Source organism: Lepidochelys kempii, chromosome 13 (genome assembly GCF_965140285.1).
Source record: "Lepidochelys kempii isolate rLepKem1 chromosome 13, rLepKem1.hap1, whole genome shotgun sequence".
Lineage (NCBI taxonomy): Eukaryota > Metazoa > Chordata > Testudines > Cheloniidae > Lepidochelys > Lepidochelys kempii.
Genome location: NC_136392.1, coordinates 16,810,497 through 16,830,878, shown reverse-complemented (window position 1 = coordinate 16,830,878; position 20,382 = coordinate 16,810,497). Strand labels below are relative to the sequence as shown.

At 47.6% G+C, this 20,382-nt stretch overlaps 1 protein-coding gene across 1 annotated transcript; it reads left to right on the top strand.

Annotated features, from left to right (window-relative positions):
- The first annotated feature begins 14,019 nt into the window (after positions 1-14,019).
- On the top strand, positions 14,020-18,814 carry SNAI1 (snail family transcriptional repressor 1). Its single transcript, XM_073309444.1, has 3 exons — positions 14,020-14,237; positions 15,561-16,076; positions 17,580-18,814. Exons 1-3 carry the CDS (start codon positions 14,159-14,161, stop codon positions 17,759-17,761), a joined length of 777 nt encoding a protein of 258 aa, XP_073165545.1. The 5' UTR covers positions 14,020-14,158; the 3' UTR covers positions 17,762-18,814.
- Positions 18,815-20,382: the final 1,568 nt, after the last annotated feature.

Genomic DNA, 20,382 nt, shown 5'->3' with positions numbered 1-20,382 from the left:
TATTCTGTAGCATTTGAGCATTCCTAGTTTGTAGTTCTTCTGGCTGTAAAGAATAATGTGAATGCTTTTGTGTTGTCTTGAGTCTAGAGCTAGACAGGCTAAAGTGTGAGCTTTGTGTCCCCTTCCCTCTTTCAGTGAGATGGACTCTGAAGTCTAATTCAGTTTAATTGCTCACATTAACAGTGTAGCAACATGGTCTGGTCAGATTCTCACTCTTCTTTTAGTTGAAAGGATATTCTACATCAAATCAGACTGTCAGTTTATTGTCAGAGGGGTTGGGTGTGGGTTTCAAATTCAGGAGAGGTGAAAAGCTGAGAGCAAGAAATAGTTTGGGTGCTCATGGAAAAATAGATGACCAACACTCTTCTAGTTTTGCATTTCAGCAGATAAATAGGAAATTGAACAATGCCTGGGCACCTGTTAACCTTAGAATAGCAGGACTTACAGGCATATGAAATACATAATAACTCAAACTGTAATCAATACTTAATGTCACAAGTTGAGCAGTAATGTGAAATATGGTGTGCACAACTCAAACTTCAGTTCTTTACAAGTATTAAGAACTATGGCAAAGTATTTTTTAAATACCCATGCCTGCTCCTTTAGCAGATAAACAGAGATAAAATACAGATTGTGTTTTATCAGTACTTAATTACTCAAAGTAACCAATCCCTAGATGCTCACTTTACAGTGAGGTTGGGTTGGTGCTTTGTATAAACTTTGTTTATCCAGAGTGGTAGCCATGTTAGTCTGTATCAGCAAAAACAATGAGGAGTCTTTGTGGCACCTTAGAGACTAACAAATTTATTTGGGCAGATAAATTTGTTAGTCTCTAAGGATTTGTTAGTCTCTAAGGTGCCACAAGGATTCCTCGTTTTTGTTCATCCAGCGTTCAGAAACTCTGTATTAAAGATGGGCTTAGCCAACAAATGCTAGTTGGATTTCTTAACCAGGTGCAGTGTTTTCTGAACGAGTGTGAAGTACTCTGCCGGAGCATCTTTCAACTCATTGTCAGTAGCTGCGCTTGAGGCCATAGCATATCCAACGTGCTCCTTGTTGGTGTTCCAAAATAGTACAGATTAGATTAAGTCCCAGTTTCTAGGACTAAGATGGCATTAAAGAGGAGACTTAGCAAGAAGGGATGTCATGCAGTTAAGCAGGGGGGAGGGTGTTCTTGTTTTGAAGTAAAGTTTATCCTCAAGTCAGATGAGGAGGTCTAATAGATTTGCTCAACCTCCACCTTATCAAGTAGCGATGAAGGGTGACACCAACAATCCATGTCTTAAACACAATCAGCCTCGCTTCATTACAATGAATCCCAGTGATGACATGTTAAAAATCTCAAACAACTTTCCATGTGACGGATGCCTGTGATATACAGTACTAATGAAATGTATCCTGGATTCTAATTTCTCCTGAGTTACAAAGGCACTAGGCCTCTGACTATCTAAGTTACTCATCTGGCCCCTATCACTGCAGTATTTGAGTGCCTCACAATCTTCAGTGTACTTATCCTTACAACTCCCTGTGAGGTAGGGAAGTACTATCTTCCCATTCTACAGAATGGGGAATCTGAGGCTCAGCGGGTGTATCTCCACTGCACTAAAAGACTGGTGGCTGGTCCAGGTCAGCAGACTTGGGCTCATGGGGCACAGACTGTGGGGCTATAAAATTGTAGTGTAGACATTCGGGTGTGGGATGGAGCCTGGCCTGAGACCCCCTCATGAGGGGGAGGGTCCCAGAGCCCAGGCTGCATCCCAAATGTTTACATTGCAATTTTATAATCCTGCAAGTCTGTGTCAGCTGAATGGTCCAGCTTACAGCTGTGCCAATTGTCTTATCACAATGTAGACAGGCTAAGTGACTTGCCCATAGTCACATAAGAAATCTGTGGTGGAGTAGGGAATTGAAGCCAGGTCTCAAGTTCTAGGCTAATGTCCAGCCACTGGACCATCCTTCCTCTACAAAGGGTGAGCTTGGTTGTGCTGCTGGGCTATTCTCTACCATTCACCCTGTCTGAACAGTGAGTAAAAAAGCAGGTCCTCTCTGAAAACCACATAGCTTCTGTTTGAGCTCGTGTTGCCATCCAACTCTCTTTGGATAGTGTCTCTCACAGCATTTCTCTCATTCCTTACCCTCCACCCCCTACTTCACCGCTGAACTGAGATAAATAACTTGTTTTTTCTTCCCTCCTTGAGAGTTAGAAAAGGGAAGAAAGTTGGGGGATGTGAAGAGCGGGAGACATGCAGCCTCCGTTCTGGCTGGTAGTACCTGCTGAGAAAGGTATTTATCCTTCCACTACAACAACTGCACTCTTGTTACCAATGGGGGAAATTCTTAAATTATTTCACTGGGGTAGAAAAGGCCTTTGGAAAGCTGCTCACTACTACCATCCGTTGTCTTCAGCAATAGTTTGACTATCTACAGTCAGTTATGCCACCTTCTGCCCAGATTCAGCTGCATCCATGGCTGCTAACTCTCCCTTAAACATTTATATCCCCTGAAGTCAACTTCACTGCAAGGCCAGTTGTCAAAAGCCAGAAATGTAGTCCTGCCCTATCCCATAGCCAAACTCAAGTCTGGAACTAGCCTTCCACTCCCCAGGCCTTGTCTGACATAGGAGAAAATGTGCTTTGTGGGGGGAGGAGGAGGTCACTCAGGATGGCACTACCTTACCTCAGCTTACACCAATGTGGACAGTTTTAAATTGCCTTGATTTTGGCAGGTCAATTATAGCTTCCTCAGCCATGGGTCTGTTGGGGGACCTTTGCTTTATGACTAGATAGCTAGATTTCAGAGGAACAGCCGTGTTAGTCTGTATTCGCAAAAAGAAAAGGAGTACTTGTGGCACCTTAGAGACTAACCAATTTATTTGAGCATGAGCTTTCGTGAGCTACAGCTCACTTCATCAGATGTTTACCGTGGAAACTGCAGCAGACTTTATATACACACAGAAATCATGAAACAATACCTCCTCCCACCCCACTGTCCTGCTGGTAATAGCTTATCTAAAGTGATCAACAGGTGGGCCATTTCCAGCACAAATCCAGGTTTTCTCACCCTCCACCCCCCCACACAAATTCACTCTCCTGCTGGTGCTAGCCCATCCAAAGTGACAACTCTTTACATAATCAAGTCGGGCTATTTCCTGCATAGATCAAGGTTTTCTCACATCCCCCCCACCCCCATACACACACAAACTCACTCTCCTGCTGGTAATAGCTCATCTAAACTGACCATTCTCCAGGTTTAAATCCAAGTTAAACCAGAACATCTGGGGGGGGGGGGGGTAGGAAAAAACAAGAGGAAACAGGCTACCTTGCATAATGACTTAGCCACTCCCAGTCTCTATTTAAGCCTAAATTAATAGTATCCAATTTGCAAATGAATTCCAATTCAGCAGTTTCTCGCTGGAGTCTGGATTTGAAGTTTTTTTGTTTTAAGATAGCGACCTTCATGTCTGTGATTGCGTGACCAGAGAGATTGAAGTGTTCTCCGACTGGTTTATGAATGTTATAATTCTTGACATCTGATTTGTGTCCATTTATTCTTTTACGTAGAGACTGTCCAGTTTGACCAATGTACATGGCAGAGGGGCATTGCTGGCACATGATGGCATAGATCACATTGGTGGATGTGCAGGTGAACGAGCCTCTGATAGTGTGGCTGATGTTATTAGGCCCTGTGATGGTGTCCCCTGAATAGATATGTGGGCACAATTGGCAACGGGCTTTGTTGCAAGGATAAGTTCCTGGGTTAGTGGTTCTGTTGTGTGGTATGTGGTTGTTGGTGAGTATTTGCTTCAGGTTGCGGGGCTGTCTGTAGGCAAGGACTGGCCTGTCTCCCAAGACTTGTGAGAGTGTTGGGTCATCCTTTAGGATAGGTTGTAGATCCTTAATAATGCGTTGGAGGGGTTTTAGTTGGGGGCTGAAGGTGACGGCTAGTGGCGTTCTATTATTTTCTTTGTTAGGCCTGTCCTGTAGTAGGTAACTTCTGGGAACTCTTCTGGCTCTATCAATCTGTTTCTTTACTTCTGCAGGTGGGTATTGTAGTTGTAAGAAAGCTTGACAGAGATCTTGTAGGTGTTTGTCTCTGTCTGAGGGGTTGGAGCAAATGCGGTTGTATCGCAGAGCTTGGCTGTAGACGATGGATCATGTGGTGTGGTCAGGGTGAAAGCTGGAGGCATGCAGGTAGGAATAGCGGTCAGTAGGTTTATGGTATAGGGTGGTGTTTATGTGGCCATTGTTTATTAGCACTGTAGTGTCCAGGAAGTGGATCTCTTGTGTGGACTGGACCAGGCTGAGGTTGGTGGTGGGATGGAAATTGTTGAAATCATGGTGGAATTCCTCAAGGGCTTCTTTTCCATGGGTCCAGATGATGAAGATGTCATCAATATAGCGCAAGTAGAGTAGGGGCTTTAGGGGACGAGAGCTGAGGAAGCGTTGTTCTAAATCAGCCATAAAAATGTTGGCATACTGTGGGGCCATGCGGGTACCCATAGCAGTGCCGCTGATCTGAAGGTATACATTGTCCCCAAATGTGAAATAGTTATGGGTAAGGACAAAGTCACAAAGTTCAGCCACCAGGTTAGCCGTGACATTATCGGGGATAGTGTTCTTGACGGCTTGTAGTCCATCTTTGTGTGGAATGTTGGTGTAGAGGGCTTCTACATCCATAGTAGCCAGGATGGTGTTATCAGGAAGATCACCGATGGATTGAAGTTTCCTCAGGAAGTCAGTGGTGTCTCGAAGGTAGCTGGGAGTGCTGGTAGCGTAGGGCCTGAGGAGGGAGTCTACATAGCCAGACAATCCTGCTGTCAGGGTGCCAATGCCTGAGATGATGGGGCGCCCAGGATTTCCAGGTTTATGGATCTTGGGTAGTAGATAGAATATCCCAGGTCGGGGTTCCAGGGGTGTGTCTGTGCGGATTTGATCTTGTGCTTTTTCAGGAAGTTTCTTGAGCAAATGCTGTAGTTGCTTTTGGTAACTCTCAGTGGGATCATAGGGTAATGGCTTGTAGAAACTCGTGTTGGAGAGCTGCCGAGCAGCCTCTTGTTCATATTCCGACCTATTCATGATGACAACAGCACCTCCTTTGTCAGCCTTTTTGATTATGATGTCAGAGTTGTTTCTGAGGCTGTGGATGGCATTGCGTTCCGCATGGCTGAGGTTATGGGGCAAGTGATGCTGCTTTTCCACAATTTCAGCCCGTGCACGTCGGCGGAAGCACTCTATGTAGAAGTCCAGTCTGCTGTTTCGACCTTCAGGAGGAGTCCATCTAGAATCCCTCTTTCTGTAGTGTTGGCAGGGAGACCTCTGTGGATTAGTATGTTGTTCAGAGGTATTTTGGAAATATTCCTTGAGACGGAGACGTCGAAAATAGGATTCTAGGTCACCACAGAACTGTATCATGTTCGTGGGGGTGGAGGGGCAGAAGGAGAGGCCCCGAGATAGAACAGCTGCTTCTGCTGGGCTGAGAGTATAGTTGGATAGGTTAACAATATTGCTAGGTGGGGTGAGGGAACCATTGCTGTGGCCCCTTGTAGCATGTAGTAGTTTAGAAAGTTTAGTGTCTTTTTTCTTTTGTAGAGAAGCAAAGTGTGCGTTGTAAATGGCTTGTCTAGTTTTAGTAAAATCCAGCCACGAGGAAGTTTGTGTGGAAGGTTGGTTCTTTATGAGAGTATCCATTTTTGAGAGCTCATTCTTAATCTTTCCCTGTTTGCTGTAGAGGATCTTGATCAGGTGATTCCGCAGTTTCTTTGAGAGCGTGAGGCACAAGCTGTCAGCATAGTCTGTGTGGTATGTAGATTGTAATGGATTTTTGACCTTCAGTCCTTTTGGTATGATGTCCATCTGTTTGCATTTGGAAAGGAAGATGATGTCTGTCTGTATCTGTACAAGTTAGATACATAGCTAGAGTTCACCTCAGCCAGCTACAGTGAAATAAAACTACACTTGGCCTTGTCTACAGTAGGGTTTTACAACCTGTTAGTAATCTCATTGTAAAAAATTCTTTCCTAGGGTAGATGTGGACCTCGTTAAGCCGTGTTGAGTTAATTTGAATAGGAAAGAATCACCCTTTTTCCTCCTTGTCTAGACAAGGCCTAAGGCTGCATATGGAGAAAGTATCTTCTGAGTGCCCTACTGCAGTGCTGGCAACTACAAAGGAAGTGACTGCAAGCAAGGGAAGTTGGGTAGCAGCACTTAAAGGAGCCATTTGTCCATCTGCAGTGGTAGATAGAGCCAAATTGCTACTTTTTAAAACAAAAACACCTTTCATCGGAAGGAGCTGTAGGTTACCTGCTGTCCTAATCAATGCTCAGGACAGCATGGAAGAGGAGCAAGAAGGGATAAAAAAAGTGACAATGGATGAGATCCACTAAGGTGCTTAAGTCCCATTTTCAGCCACTGCTGTGATCCACAAATCTGCTCAGCTGCCTAAAGTCTGTAGGGGTCTACATTCAATCAACGCCTAAGTTTTTGCAGTAAAAGTTCCCTTGGTGCTTGTTTCTGCCTCAGAACATGTGCACTGCTGCCTTGCAGTAGGGGCCTGGGCTTGGGTCCCTAAGTCCTATGGTGAGTCATAAACTGGGGAAGATAGGCATTCAGGTGCCTAACTCTGGGCAGTGCAAATTGACAGGGCATGTTCAGAGACTGCCTACACAATGGATGCAAATTCACATGCAGAACTCAAACAGCCTGGGGGCAAGGACTTGAACAGGAGAGGGGGAAGTCCCGCACATCCTGGATATGTACCCTAACCAGTGAGTTAAAGGTTATAAGGGAGGTCTCTGCTAGGTGGTTGGGTGCCTACATGTTAAGGCCGTAGGCTAGTCTTTCTGCAGTTCATGAATCGCTTGCAGAGATAGGGGTGCCTCCCTATAGCTGGGATTTAGGTGCTGAACTCAAAGCAGGTTAAGCACACAACCCTCTCCTCAGCACCTCTTCTTGGCTCGCTGCCTAGCATGCTGGCTTTGTGGATCATGATCAATCACAGATCCCACAATGTACTCAGATGTTCAATACTTCGCAGCTGATTATACCCTACACCCACCTCTTTTTCATACTAATTTTAAGACAGTTACCAGGATCTTCTTTGTGAGGAAAAAAAGAGCAACTCTTTGTTCTGTTGAGATGGTCATGTCTGGAGATTTAGCCCCATGACTCCAATTAACATTAATTGTAATTTCATGGTTAAATCCCCATGTTTTGCAGTGATTGTCCCTAAATTCCTTTTTCATAATGCTCTTTTCTATTACATGGAAAATCACATCACAAAGAAGCTATAATGGCCTCTAAACAGCAGAGGGAGTCCTTGCATTTTTGGGAAACTAGGTGCAGCATCTGTTTTGACCAATGTGAACTGAAGCCATATATACATTGCAGGCAGCCTGTCTTGTGGGCCTCTTCTCTGTCAGCTGTCATCAAACCCCCTTCTTTAGAGTATTCCTTAGACTCGTCCTCCAGCATTTGTTATAATGGCACCATGTCCTACAGAGTTGCAAAGCTGGGTCAAATCATGCATCTAAATAAAAAGTCTATCAGTCTAACGTGAAAGTTGCCTCAGTGAAGTTTTAGAACTTGCTTTTTGTTAGGGGAAAGTTCCACTTGCAGCTCCAGCCCCTCAGCCCATGGGAGTAACTGTAAGATTTTTGCTGTATAACAGAATATTTTAAATGGCCTCCTGTTGGGCGGAGAATTTAAAAATGAGAAAATCCTAAGTAGATAATCTAGCTCATCTCCTGGCTAGCGCTGGATTTCTCCCTGTGCTTTATCTGACTAGCATTTCAGAGCTGAGGGAAAAGAGGCTGCTCACTTCTTAAAAGGAAACCACTTAAGACAGGGTGGGATCTGAATTACCCAGGAAAGAATTTTCTGTAGTATCTGGCTGGTGAATCTTGCCCATATGCTCAGGGTTTAGCTGATCGCCATATTTGGGGTTGGGAAGGAATTTTCCTCTGGGGCAGATTGGAAGAGGCCCTGGAGGTTTTTCGCCTTCCTCTGTAACATGGGGCACGGGTCACTTGCTGGAGGATTCTCTGCTCCTTGAAGTCTTTAAACCACGATTTGAGGACTTCAATAGCTCAGACATAGGTGAGAGGTTTTTCGCAGGAGTGGGTGGGTGAAATTCTGTGGCCTGCGTTGTGCAGGAGGTCAGACTCAATGATCATAATGGTCCCTTCTGACCTTAGTATCTATGAATCTAAGTGAGTACTGGTAACAAAGTCCCCCAAAAAGGGCAGGCTATCAGCACTACCCACCCAATAGGTGCAACGAGCAAGTGATGGGCAACCCTGAGCCTTGGAGGCTATTAGGACAACAAGGGAGCAACAGAAAATAAACACAGGTGATCCACCCAAGGATGTTTTAGATTTCTGCACACCATCAGGCAATGGCGTGGATCTTGCCTGGGTGACTTGCATTCTGCAGACTCCGTGCAGACCTTCAATTATAATTCTCTCCAAAAGCTATTTGACTTCAGGACAGTCAGTGCAGGGATGAATTTAGCCCAGCGTTTTTTGCCGCCTTCTCCTTTTGTTTGTGGAGGGCCCAAACCATTACCCATGTGCCCAAGGGCAAACCACTCCTCCAGCTGAAGTCAAAACAGCCAAATGAAAGGAGTGACTGCTGCTCTGCTCATTCGCTTTGGCCCGCATCCTAGCAGAAAGCAAGCTCTGTAGAACAGCAAAAGGCTAGTGCTGGATGCAGAAGAGAGATGATCTACTGTGCCATTAAGGGATTCTCATCATGTTCTTTCCCCTTCCTTCCTCCCTCAGCCATTACAAGACTGAAGCCAACAAGCTCTGTTGGAACCAACAGGAACTTAAGGCTTTTATAGCAGATGGCTGGACCAGTGCTGTCAAGTTTTACAGTAAAGGGAAAATTTAACTAATTTGAAAGGGCCGAGGGTCAGTGTGAGGCAGGAACAAAAACTTTGGCTGAGCCCTTTAAAGAGAAAAATAATTCTTCTCTATTGTGTCAGGAAAATGGCAATTCTCACTCTCCTTTGGCAAACTGGCTATGTTTGCCACCCTCCCAATAACCCCTGCCTAGTGGTGAGCTGAAACATCTATGGTGTGGCCATAAACCCCGCAAGCTGGAAGTCAGTACCCACTTGCATTAAAGCTCCAAGTGGCCATGATTCAAATAATCATCTCATGGGGGGTGGGGTTGGGGAACTGACCACTCTTGTATATGGGGGCGGGGAAAGAGGGACCTCAATTAATTTTGAGCTCACATTAAAGATCTGTGCATTCTGAACGGCCCCAGTGTTTCCTCGCTGATTCTTATCCTCCAGGAAAGAAAGAAACCCAAACCAAACCGATCACATGAGATCAGAGCAGGTGCTCCTCCTCCCCACCTCGGGGTGCCTGGGTAAGGCCTGTCCCCTGCTACAGCTCACCCAGCTCCCTGTTTCAACTTGCCGACAGCCGCCAAGGTGCGCACGTTTGGAAGCCAGGAACCCTCTAGGGGCTTTGTTCATGACAGATGGGGAATAACAGGGGTCTGCACGTTTCCTGTAAGAAAACAGAATATTCCTAACTGTCGGCGGGTTGCAAAGCTCCCTTTCCAAGCGCGCCCGAAGCGATCCGGGTTGGAGTCCGCAGCCAGAGTGAAACAATAGTCCCACCGGAGGTGTGAACTGCCCCAGTTCGTCTCCATGGGGCGTTGGAGGGACACCATCAAATTTAACACCTTCCTGTCTGGGAAGTTTTTGCCTACTGCTGTGACAAGTAACACTCACCCTTCCTGTAGAGGAACAAGCTCAGGGAGCGGGAGAAATCGCTTCCTCTGGTAGCGCATTTGGCAGCGTTTTCCGGAGGGCGGTTTCCCAGGTTTCCCCGAGGGTGTAGTTTCTCCCGTTGCTTGTGGGAGTCTTTTCAGGGGTACACGAAAAAGGGGAGAAACTTAAAACAACAACACGGGGGGCAGTTCAATCTTAAAATTAAAACTGACAACAAACGGCAGGAGGAACTCAGAGGCAGGGCTACTTCCCAAATCTACCTTTAGCTGGCTTTCAATCGGCTGAGGTTGGCTGGTGCCTGAGGGTAACCTGTCAACACTGCTAACTGTTGCCCTGCTGATTGTTTTACTGCATCATCAGTCTGTTCTGGGCTCATTAGGACAGCCTGGGCCGGGTTTGGGTTGGATCCCCTCGCTTCACTTCCTAATCGGACCCCCTGCTCCTACAATCCCGAGCAACGGAATCTGCCAGCCGGTGCATGGCGCTGTGCTTGCTACTAGGCAGGTTTTCCTTTTGCTCGTTAGAGGATTCCTCATTAGGGAGAAATACTGAAACACAGTGAGTGCTGGCCCAGCACGTGTTCCATTCACCGCGGTTGTCAATGGGAACCTCCCTACTGACTTCAATGGGAGCTGAATCTGGCGGCTAGATACACTGATTGAATCAACCGTTACAGTCCATGGATAGACGCCAGTTGACTTCAACAGGTTTTTGTTTTGGTTGGTTTCTATCAGGTCCCTAATACCCTGGCTAGACAGACAGCTAGAAAGAAATGTATTCATCAGGAGCAATCAGCAGGATTTACCAGCTGTTTTCTGGTTTAAACTCACTTTTCAAGTTTTTCTTCAACTAAAATACCTCAGCACTCTGAGGACATATCTGTACCTGCTAAACTTATCCCTGCTAATAACTGCCCCTTCCTTATAGTCAGTGCTGCCTGCCTCAAGCAGGATTCGTGTCTCATGAAATGGAGATGCCTTTGAAATTCATTCGCTGTGCACCTGAGCAGAGGTCAGACTTTTCCTACTTTCATGGGTATTTGCATCTGGGATTTCAGTGTGGGGGAGAGCCAGGAGGATAGGATCTGAACTCAGGGGGAGTGGGTCGGTATTTAAACTGAGGGGAAAGAGAATAGTGCGGGCTGGTGGGGGTGTTGTCCGTCACATGCCTAGATCCATTAAAGAGCCTCTTTATTTCCAAGAAAGGGTGAATTTTAGTAAAACTACATGGTAGAGCCTTTGGGGGTCGTCCTCTCCTCCCCCTCCCGCGTCTAAGTGGCACATTTGAGCTGCAATTCCATTTTCCAATTCCTCTGCTGGCTAGAGGAGCATGGGGTTGACAAGATTACACATGGCTGATATAATTAAAGGTACACAATTACACTATGCCTAACTTGATTTCTGAAATGATTTTCTTTACAATGGAGTTTGCCTTAGATGTTAAGTAGATCACCTGTATCTCTGGCTTGAGGCAATGCTGGTCTGTGTGTCTGATATCCTCTCGCATATCATCACGTTTGTGTGTTTAGTTTTAATGCAGCCACATCACCTTGGTACCAGCCAACTGTATTTTGATTTTTAGATTTCCTTGGACAAAAAGCTTGATACGTTTTACACAAACTTCATTTCCCGCGGAGAAACAACTTCCAGCCACTTTTCTAAATCACGCACCTATTATAAATTCCTCCTTGGATCATTTAAACAGTTTTATAACTAATTTGAGCTCTTCAAACCACCCCTTCAGTCAATAGCACCTCACTTTATGACCTATGGAAATGTCTCCACCTCCTCTAACTTCTCCTAATTGTGTCAATTTTGACTCACTCCAGCACAATGGGAGTTACCAACTTGAAAGGGCAGTGATCTGGGCCCGATCCAAATCCCATTGAAATCAATGGGAAACGGCAGTGGGAGTCTTGTCCCTGCTTTTAAAGAAGAGGAAGGCTCGATAGGTATTAACTTTTATGGGAGTTTGTTCTGAGTTAGAACTGCAGTTTAGCGCGCTTTTGTTGTGCCTGCAGGTACACACGTATTTTTAAAAGCAATGGAACACACGAGTGATCAGTTTCGTTGAGGGGGGACCCTGCTGCTCCTGTCCATATTTTAAGGAGTTCCCAGCTACAGCCATAAGAGTAGTGAATCATTACTGTACTAATAACAACGTGATTTTTACATCCTCTAATTTTATTCTAGATTTTTAAAATAATCTGCGTTGCAGGTTTTCAGTCTATCTCCCTCTATTCAAAACCAGGCAAGAAATTATTAAATGCAGTAGTCCAATACATGAAGAGTAGAGAGTGGCTAGGGATGTTATCCCAACAGAGCAGGCCCAGAGTTGTGTCTAGGTTTTTCTGTCTCTCCGCCATTTGGGTAAAGTTATTAGTCAAGCCATGTGTATACTAGAAAAACTGCATCGATTTAACCATATACATTTAAAATCAGTCTAGTTAAACCAGTGCAAACGCCAAATGTAGATTAATTTAAAGCCAATGTAGACACACTTAAATGGGTTTAACTCTTGCTTAAATCGGGTTAGTTTAATAGGAAACTCTTTAATCAGAGAGGAGGGGGTGTCTTAAATTCAGGGCTGTCCCGGTGATATATGGGTTTGGGGCATTAAAAAAATTATCCCAGTGTAAACTGTAACAACTCTTCCATGTTACTGATTATTCCTCTCTCCTCCCCACACCCCGATTTTTAAACCCTTTGAATTTGAACCCTTTCAAAATAGCAGCTCATCATGAAACTTGTCTCCTGCAATAGCAAGGAGAATAAATCCTGATTTATTCGGATCTGAATACAGTTTTCGTTAAATACCTGCAGAGGGCGATGCTGACCCAATTTGGAAAGAGCTGGGGGAGCCTCTGTTCCACGTGGTAGTAGTGCATTTGTTTGAAAAAATGAATTAGGTCAACAACTAAAATCGAATCAATTCAAGGCGTTTGCTCTTGTCCTAAACTGGGCCTGGCGCACAGCACCTTGTCTGGAGCAATGAAATAGACAGAAGATGTGTGAGAGCAGGTTCTTTGATGATGGCTTTTCACTTTAATTTCTATCACTCTGTAAACTCCCATTTTAGTGCCTTTTAGTCTAGCTCCTTTTTAGTGTCTTGCCTGTCCCACTTTCCCCCTTGCTTGATGATGTGCAGATACTAATCTAGCAGCTCCCCAGCTTGCTTCCAGGCCTCCTCACAGACATCTGTACCAACAGGCCAAATTATCCTCCTGGGGCTGGGATCTAGGCTGGGCTGAGCCCTCTTCAATCCCCCCCTTGCCCAGGGCTTCCCTGGCCTGCACCTGCTGTCCCTGGAATGCGGAGGGCGCAGGTGGCATCTGGTTGACACCTGTGGGCTTGCAGCCTGGGAGAAGAAGCAAAGTTCACCAAAGAGACAGGAGTTGTCTTGAAATCTGTGCTAATGCCTCCCTTTGTGGCAGCTCTTTAAAGGCATGTGCTGCTTTGGGGACCTAAACACCCAGCTGGACCTCAGCACCAGCATATTAGCTTGCACAAGTCTCCCCAGAGAAACCCCTTCTTTCGGAGAAATCCTCAAAAGCTGGACCCAAACTGGACCTCACTGGATGTGTTCTGTGAGAGAGGTCCCATCTATAGGGGCTGGGCCTAGGGAATTGGTTCTGCTTCTGGTGGAGGCAAGAGCCAGCAGTAATGTTCAAGTGCGGTCTGGATTGAAACTTCCCCAAAGTCTGTCCATGGCAGCGCTTGAACTGTGTCCCGAGCCAGCACAGGGATCAGAGGCGGAGAACATGTCTGTGTATTGCTTGAAACCTGAGAATATATGTGCTAAAGGGTGAAATGGACAGCAATAAAAGGAGCCTCCTTGGGCACCGCAGCCGGACTCTGTGCATTTCCCACCTAGTGCTTCCCCACTGAATTCTGGTGCCTTTGCAAAGGCGCCTCTGACCGGTATCTCGGGGGCCCTACTTGCTCTTCTCTGTGCCCCACACGTCTGGGGGGGGCTCTTGCCAGCCCCGCACAATGGGACCCGGCGCAGCCGGTCAGCGGGATGGGTTTGCCCGCGCAGGCTGCAGTGCGCGCAGCGAGGGGCTGGCCGGGTCTCTGTGCGGAAGCCTCGCCCAGTCCTGGCCCAGCGCCCTGGGGCGCCGGGAGCTCTGGCCGTGCTGGGACGGCGGTGCTGGGCGAGAAGACGCTGCACCGACTGGACCCCAGAACGGCGGAGACCTCCCCGCCGCCGGCCATTGGCTGCCAAGTGACAAGGGGGCGTGTCCGTCTCGCCCCCTCCCGGGCCCATATTAGCCGCCGCGCGCTGGTGGGCTGCTGAGGTTGGTGGCGGTAGCCGGGGGACTGGCCGGCGGGGGCGGAGGAGTTTCGGGCCAGCGTCCCTTGAAGGCCCGGGTAGCTGGGGAGAGCGAGCGAGCGGAGACGCGCCTGGCCGCAAGATGCCGCGCTCCTTTCTGGTGAAGAAGCATTTCTCGGCCAGCAAGAAACCCAACTACAGCGAGTTGGAGAGTCAGACCGGTAAGTGTCCCTGCCGCGGGGGCTGCAGGGGGGCGCTGCGGGTTGGGCACCGGGATGGAGGGGGGCGCTGGGGGCTGGGCACGGGGACTGGAGCTGCAGGGAGGCGCTGGGGGCTGGGCACGAGGATGGAGAGCGGACTGGGCACGGGGATGGGGGGAGCTGGGCACGGGGGCAGGGATTGGCAGGGGAGCTGGTCAAGGGGCAGGGGTGGAAGGGGAGCTGGGCACGGAGGCTGGAGGTGGAGGGCGGCGTGCTGGGGGCTGGGCACGGGGATAGGAGCTGGGCACGGGGGCAGGGATTGGAAGGCGAGCTGGGCACGGGGGCAGGGGTTGGAAGGCGAGCTGGGCACGGGGGCAGGGGTTGGAAGGGGAGCTGGGCACGGAGGCTGGAGGTGGAGGGCGGCGTGCTGGGGGCTGGGCATGGGGATAGGAGCTGGGCACGGGGGCAGGGATTGGAAGGGGAGCTGGGCAAGGGGCAGAGGTGGAAGGCGAGCTGGGCACGGGCATAGGAGCTGGGCACTGGGGCAGGGATTGGAAGGGGAGCTGGGCACGGAGTCTGGAGGTGGAGGGCGGGGTGCTGGGGGCTCGGCACGGGGATGGGGGCTGAGCACGGGGATGGAGGCTGGGCACGGGGGCAGGGATTGGAAGGGGAACTGGGCACGGGGACAGGAGCTGCAGGGAGTCGCTGGGGACGGGGTGTGGGGCCGGAAAAGGGCACTGTCCGCACTGTGACTTCGCCAGGCTGGTGCGCCCCGGGCACGGGAAGCTGCGCGTGTTGTGTCCAGGGCGCCACCCACGTGCGAACACCGCGGGCTTGAGCAGAGGCAGGGGAGCGGCCTGACGGCTGCCGGCCTGGGGCTGCGTTGTCCGCCCCGGGATCTCCGGGAGGGAGCCCGGCATGTGGCTGCTGCCCCATTGCTGGCCCCGGGAGGTTCTGGCTGGGCGCGCTGCGTGGGCAGCGCACCTGCATCGCAGCCTGAGTCACCGGTGCCCATCGCCCAGCCTGCGCCCCGGGTTAGAGACGCCGCCCCCATGACCCGCTCGTGGGGTCGCGCTGCAGAGTGACGCCCCGCTCTGCGTACGGCACCTGCGATCGGAGCGTGGCCTTGCCAGGAGCTCTGGGCCCCCACGGCAGCCCCGGGAGCGGAGGGAGCCCGCCGCGCGCTTTCTCTGCGCGCTTCGCGCTGCTGGGGCCCGATTCTGCCCCCAACCCCATTGAGTTCTGTCAGCGGTCCCGGGATCAGGCCCCTTCCCAGCCTCGCGCTCCCAGTGTGGCTGCGCATCCTGGGACTGGCTAACCACCGCCCGCTCTGCTTCTTTCCAGTGATCGTGTCGCCCTTTCTGTACGAGAAGTGCCCCCTGTCCCTCATCCCCCAGCCGGAGGTCCTGAGTCCGGGGGCCTACTACCCCCCGCTTGTGTGGGACACAGGGCTGCTCTCCAACTTCTTCACCTCGGAGACGGAATACAAGACATGCGCCGCTTCCCCCAGCCCAGAGTCCAAGCCCCTAGACCTGACCTCCCTGTCCAGCGAGGAGGATGAAGGCAAGACCTCTGACCCGCCCAGCCCGGCCTCTTCTGCCACCGAGGCCGAGAAATTCCAGTGTAGTCAATGCAACAAGTCCTACTCCACCTTTGCCGGCCTTTCCAAGCACAAACAATTGCACTGTGATTCCCAGACCAGGAAATCTTTTAGCTGCAAGTACTGTGAGAAGGAGTACGTGAGCCTGGGCGCTCTCAAGATGCACATCCGAAGCCATACCCTGCCCTGCGTGTGTAAAATCTGCGGCAAGGCTTTCTCCAGGCCCTGGCTGCTGCAGGGCCACATCCGAACCCATACAGGTAACAGCTGACTCTGGAGTTTCTCCCTTATCTCCTCCTGCTCCTGCCTCAACCCCCAGGCCTGCAGCCTGAAGCGAAGCAACAGTTTTATATCTTATCTGGGGGAGATAAGGGCTCTCTGTAAAATGGCCTTTAAATACCTTTCTGGTAAAATCAGGGGGCAGATTCGTAGTGGGTGTAAAATCAGGGTAACTCCAGTCCGTTCAAACTGCACCCCTTGAGGATCTGAGCCCAGGCGTTCTGAAGAGCGCAGAGTTCATGTTGAAAGCTTGAGCAAAGATGCACTTTCAGTGACAGTTCTGTGGTTTGGGTGTGTTCTCACCCTTCTGTTAAATGTCTTACCTATGCAAGACCACTCCTGCTCTTCTCTGCCCCTCTTCCTTCCCGCATGCTTTTTTAGCTCCTGGAGTAAAGTTCACATTATAATCTGCAGTCTTTCCTTCTGTCTAGTGTCAGGGTTGTGGACACTGGGGGGAAACTTGACCACCTTGATATGAACACTGGCCTGTTATCCAGCATCTCTTTAATTCTCCAGGCATATGAGTCCCTCATGAATCAAGGAGGATAAGCTTAGTTCCAACACAAAAGCATCATTTCAAACCTCACTGATTTTCATTGTTTGGCTAATGGTACTATTGAGCAGGGAGTTGGGGACGCTGAAGGCTCATGGTCTGTGTAGGCAGGTGCTTTAATGTAGCAATGCTGTTAGCATGGTGCACCTGTTACTGTAATGCCCCAGGCAAAGCAACAGACTTGCAGCTGCCAGCCTGTTGAGGCTTTTAGCTTTTAATCCAAGAAGTATCACATTTACAATGCATCTCCTTCAGCATCCTTTGTGCTTGCCACAGGGATAGTTTAATTGTTACTTGGCGCTGATTTCACACCCTCTTAAAGTACTAAAGATGTTGTTTGAAGGAAGCTAGAAAGACTTAATTGTGCTTTCTAAATTGACCAGGCACATTTCTTTCTCCAGCCTTTCTGCCAGGAATTCACCCTGCTTAGGCTTTTCAACACTGGGAGGTGGATGAACAGAAAAGGAAATAGCTATACTCCAGTTTTAGAGTCCTGCTTTCAAACACTGCCTGCTGTGACACAATTAATAATACTTATTGTTTCATCATATCACAGTTATGTGCAAACAGTCAGGTTCAACAACACCAAACTTTCCCATGAAATATTTGTGTCCTTAATTACTTTGTGAAATCGTGGGGTTTTTACCTTTCTCTGGCTTTACTTTTCATACAATCTCATTTAACTGTTTGGGAATGCTCTTTTTACTACCAAATTCCTAAGTGTAGAATTTTGTCTAAGTGGATCACGCACATACCAATGTACATGCATTTATACAGAGAGATTTATAAATGTCCTTTAAAATCTCAATAATACTCAGCACTTCTTTTCAAAGAGCTTTTAACAAACTTTGCCCATTGAATGGCTCACTCTTTGATATTCTCCATGTGTTGATGCACTGTTTAATTGTGAATGCTTCTCTTTGTTTTATAGGTGAAAAGCCTTTTTCCTGTACACACTGCAATAGGGCCTTTGCTGACCGCTCTAATCTCCGAGCCCACCTGCAGACTCATTCAGATGTAAAGAAGTATCAATGCAAAACCTGCTCCCGGACTTTCTCCCGAATGTCACTACTTCACAAACATGAAGAAACGGGCTGCTCTGGAACTCGCTAAAGGTTCTAAACCCCAAGGACTCTTACATGCAAATACATGTATTGTTACTAGTTTCTATAGGAGGTAGTTTCCTTCATATTGCCATTACAGTGTCTATGAAGCCCTGTGTATCCAGTTGCTTTGGGCCTTAAATGATATTTTTACCATGCTCTTCATCTTTATACCTCTGGCGCAATTTAAAGGCCTGATCCTTTTTCCATTGAAGTCAATGGTGAAACTCTAATTGACTTCTGTTACCACAGGATCAGATCCCCTACTGTGATTGACTGTGCCTTATAAAATGAAGGCATGAACCGAGTTTCCCTCAACTCCAGCTAAATTCAGTGGATGCAGGATCAGGCTTATTGATATCAATCTGAGTGTTGCTATAGACTTAACAGGTGCCTGTTGGTTGCTGAAGGCACTCAGCACCTTGCAGGATTGCGCCCTGAACCATTACATACAGCTGGTCTGAAATATATATCACAGTTGTGTGTTGTTTTGTTTTATTTTTTTAATGAAGGACAAAAGCGAAGTGTTAAACATAAACCCCTTCTTCTCCTTGATTGTGTATATGCGGCCTGCAGAAGGTGTAACTATGCAATAATACAGTATCACATTAGTTCTCAAGCAGCTGCTTCTCCCCCAGCACAATGACAATTTGCAATGCCTACAAGATTAACAATGTCCATAAAAGGCATTGGTAGCCATTTCAAACAAGAATCCTGTTTACAGAGCAGCTATGCACTCAAGCACCTGTTAATATGACTCTTAACAACTGCTTTTCAAGAGAACTGTGACTAATAGCAGGCACTTGTCAGATGATACAATGGTGGCTTGTGCAAAGCACTGGCCATTGACAGGTGTGTGCCAAAAGAGCTATTTATGGTTATTGACAGGTGCCTAGTGAATGCATCTTTCTTTGTACATTGTTTTCACACAATCATAACAGAGTATGTTTACATTTCAAAGGTACACTGGTATTTATATTTTTGTGCCACAATTTTGTACTGATGAAACTTTTATATAATTATATACAGTTTATTGATATTCAATAAAATGGTTAATTTATAATATGGTCTTGTGGCTACTTTTTCTTTTTTTTTTTTTTACCAGTGAATGCACACTTGAAACTGCAAAAAAATATATACAAGGGACCAGACTGTGACTCTCAGGCGTGTGCATAGACTCCTTGTCAGATTATGTGTTAGTAACGGCTCACTAATGTGAACAAGGGCTACTCAGTCTGGCTCAAAAGCGGCTGACAACACTTTACATTCCTGCAAGGCTCTTATGGGCCCGTGTAGCTGAAAGTAAATGGCAACGGTAATCTGACCATAGCACCAGTAGGAGTAATATGTCCTGAATGCCCATGAAAAGGGGTAGGAGGTGGCTGTAACCATGGAGATGTTTTTAGATAAAATTTGTGGTGCAGATGCAAAGAGCCTCTGTTGCAGTAAAATTAGAAAGTGGTGCATTTTGGGAAGTACAGGATATGTCTTCATCACAGACGCAGCTCACCCTGTTAACTTTTCAATTGAGTCAGAGACAGCGGACATGGAAAAGACCTATTAGGTCATCTCCCATCCACCAAACAATGCAAGAATGTTCTTGCAGGTTATTTTCTAGGGCTCTTTTCCCAGAAATATCCCAATCACTTCCCCTGGGACACTATTCAAGGATCTTAGCTGATGTCACAATTAGAAAGTTTCTCCTGACATCAGCCTAAATCTCTACCCTTTGTAGCACTGAAAAGGGGTGGATGACCCTGTGACAAGCACAGCACTGGGGTGCAGGTGATCTGTCTGCCACTGCAGTTTTAAACACCACGATTTATGGCTTCTCTACACTTGAAAGTTGATTTGGATTGAGATTGTGAATTTAAAACATTACAGCTATTCTTGATTAGCTCCACGTGTAGACAAGCCATATTTTGGAGTAGTCTTAGGCATTTCCAGCACTAGGCTGTCTAAGTCCTGTCAACACTAGAGCTCCCACCACCATGTTCACTGGTGTGGCTGCACCACAGTGAGAGATCCCGAGCATTGCTAGTGGAGAGAAAGCATGTCTGACTTCCTCTCTCTCTAAAATGGAAAAGAATGCCCCTTACCCCTGAGGTGGAACTTGGCTCATGTAATGTTTCCAGAATGCTTTTTTTGAGACCCTTGGTTGGAAGGTGCTACAGAATTGTAAATTACTAGTAAATCATTCCTTTCCTTTGCTGAGCTCGAAATACTGTCGCATGGCACAGCGGAGTTAATGGGTGACTCTGAAACTATAAATTATTCTGTATTTGCCTTGGTGCTATTTCCATTAATGGAGCCATTTTAAGGGCCCAATCCTTGCACACCCAAACCACTCATTGCAGACTATGGGGATTTTGGATGCTTAAGGAGTGCTAGAGTGGCCAGTTAATTGGCTGAAGGATGTAAATCTATATTTTACAGATTGGCTTTCCTACAGGCTACATTTTTTTGTTACCGTCCCATTTCCCCCACCCACCCACTTTTAATGATCTCTGAGATACGGTTTTTAAATCAGAAGCAAAAGAGAGATGTTCCACTCCCAGCATTACATGTCTCCATTTCACCTTTTTCAATCATTGGAAGTGGATAAAATCAAAACAGCAGCTTCCAGTCAAA

What these genes read in the sequence shown, in the direction of transcription:
- SNAI1 (XM_073309444.1), top strand. Translation starts at nt 14,159, where the DNA reads ATGCCGCGCTCCTTTCTGGTGAAGAAGCATTTCTCGGCCAGCAAGAAA. An exon ending in CGAGTTGGAGAGTCAGACCG is followed by an intron (nt 14,238 to 15,560) that starts GTAAGTGTCCCT and finishes GCTTCTTTCCAG; the next exon opens with TGATCGTGTCGCCCTTTCTG. An exon ending in CCACATCCGAACCCATACAG is followed by an intron (nt 16,077 to 17,579) that starts GTAACAGCTGAC and finishes TTTGTTTTATAG; the next exon opens with GTGAAAAGCCTTTTTCCTGT.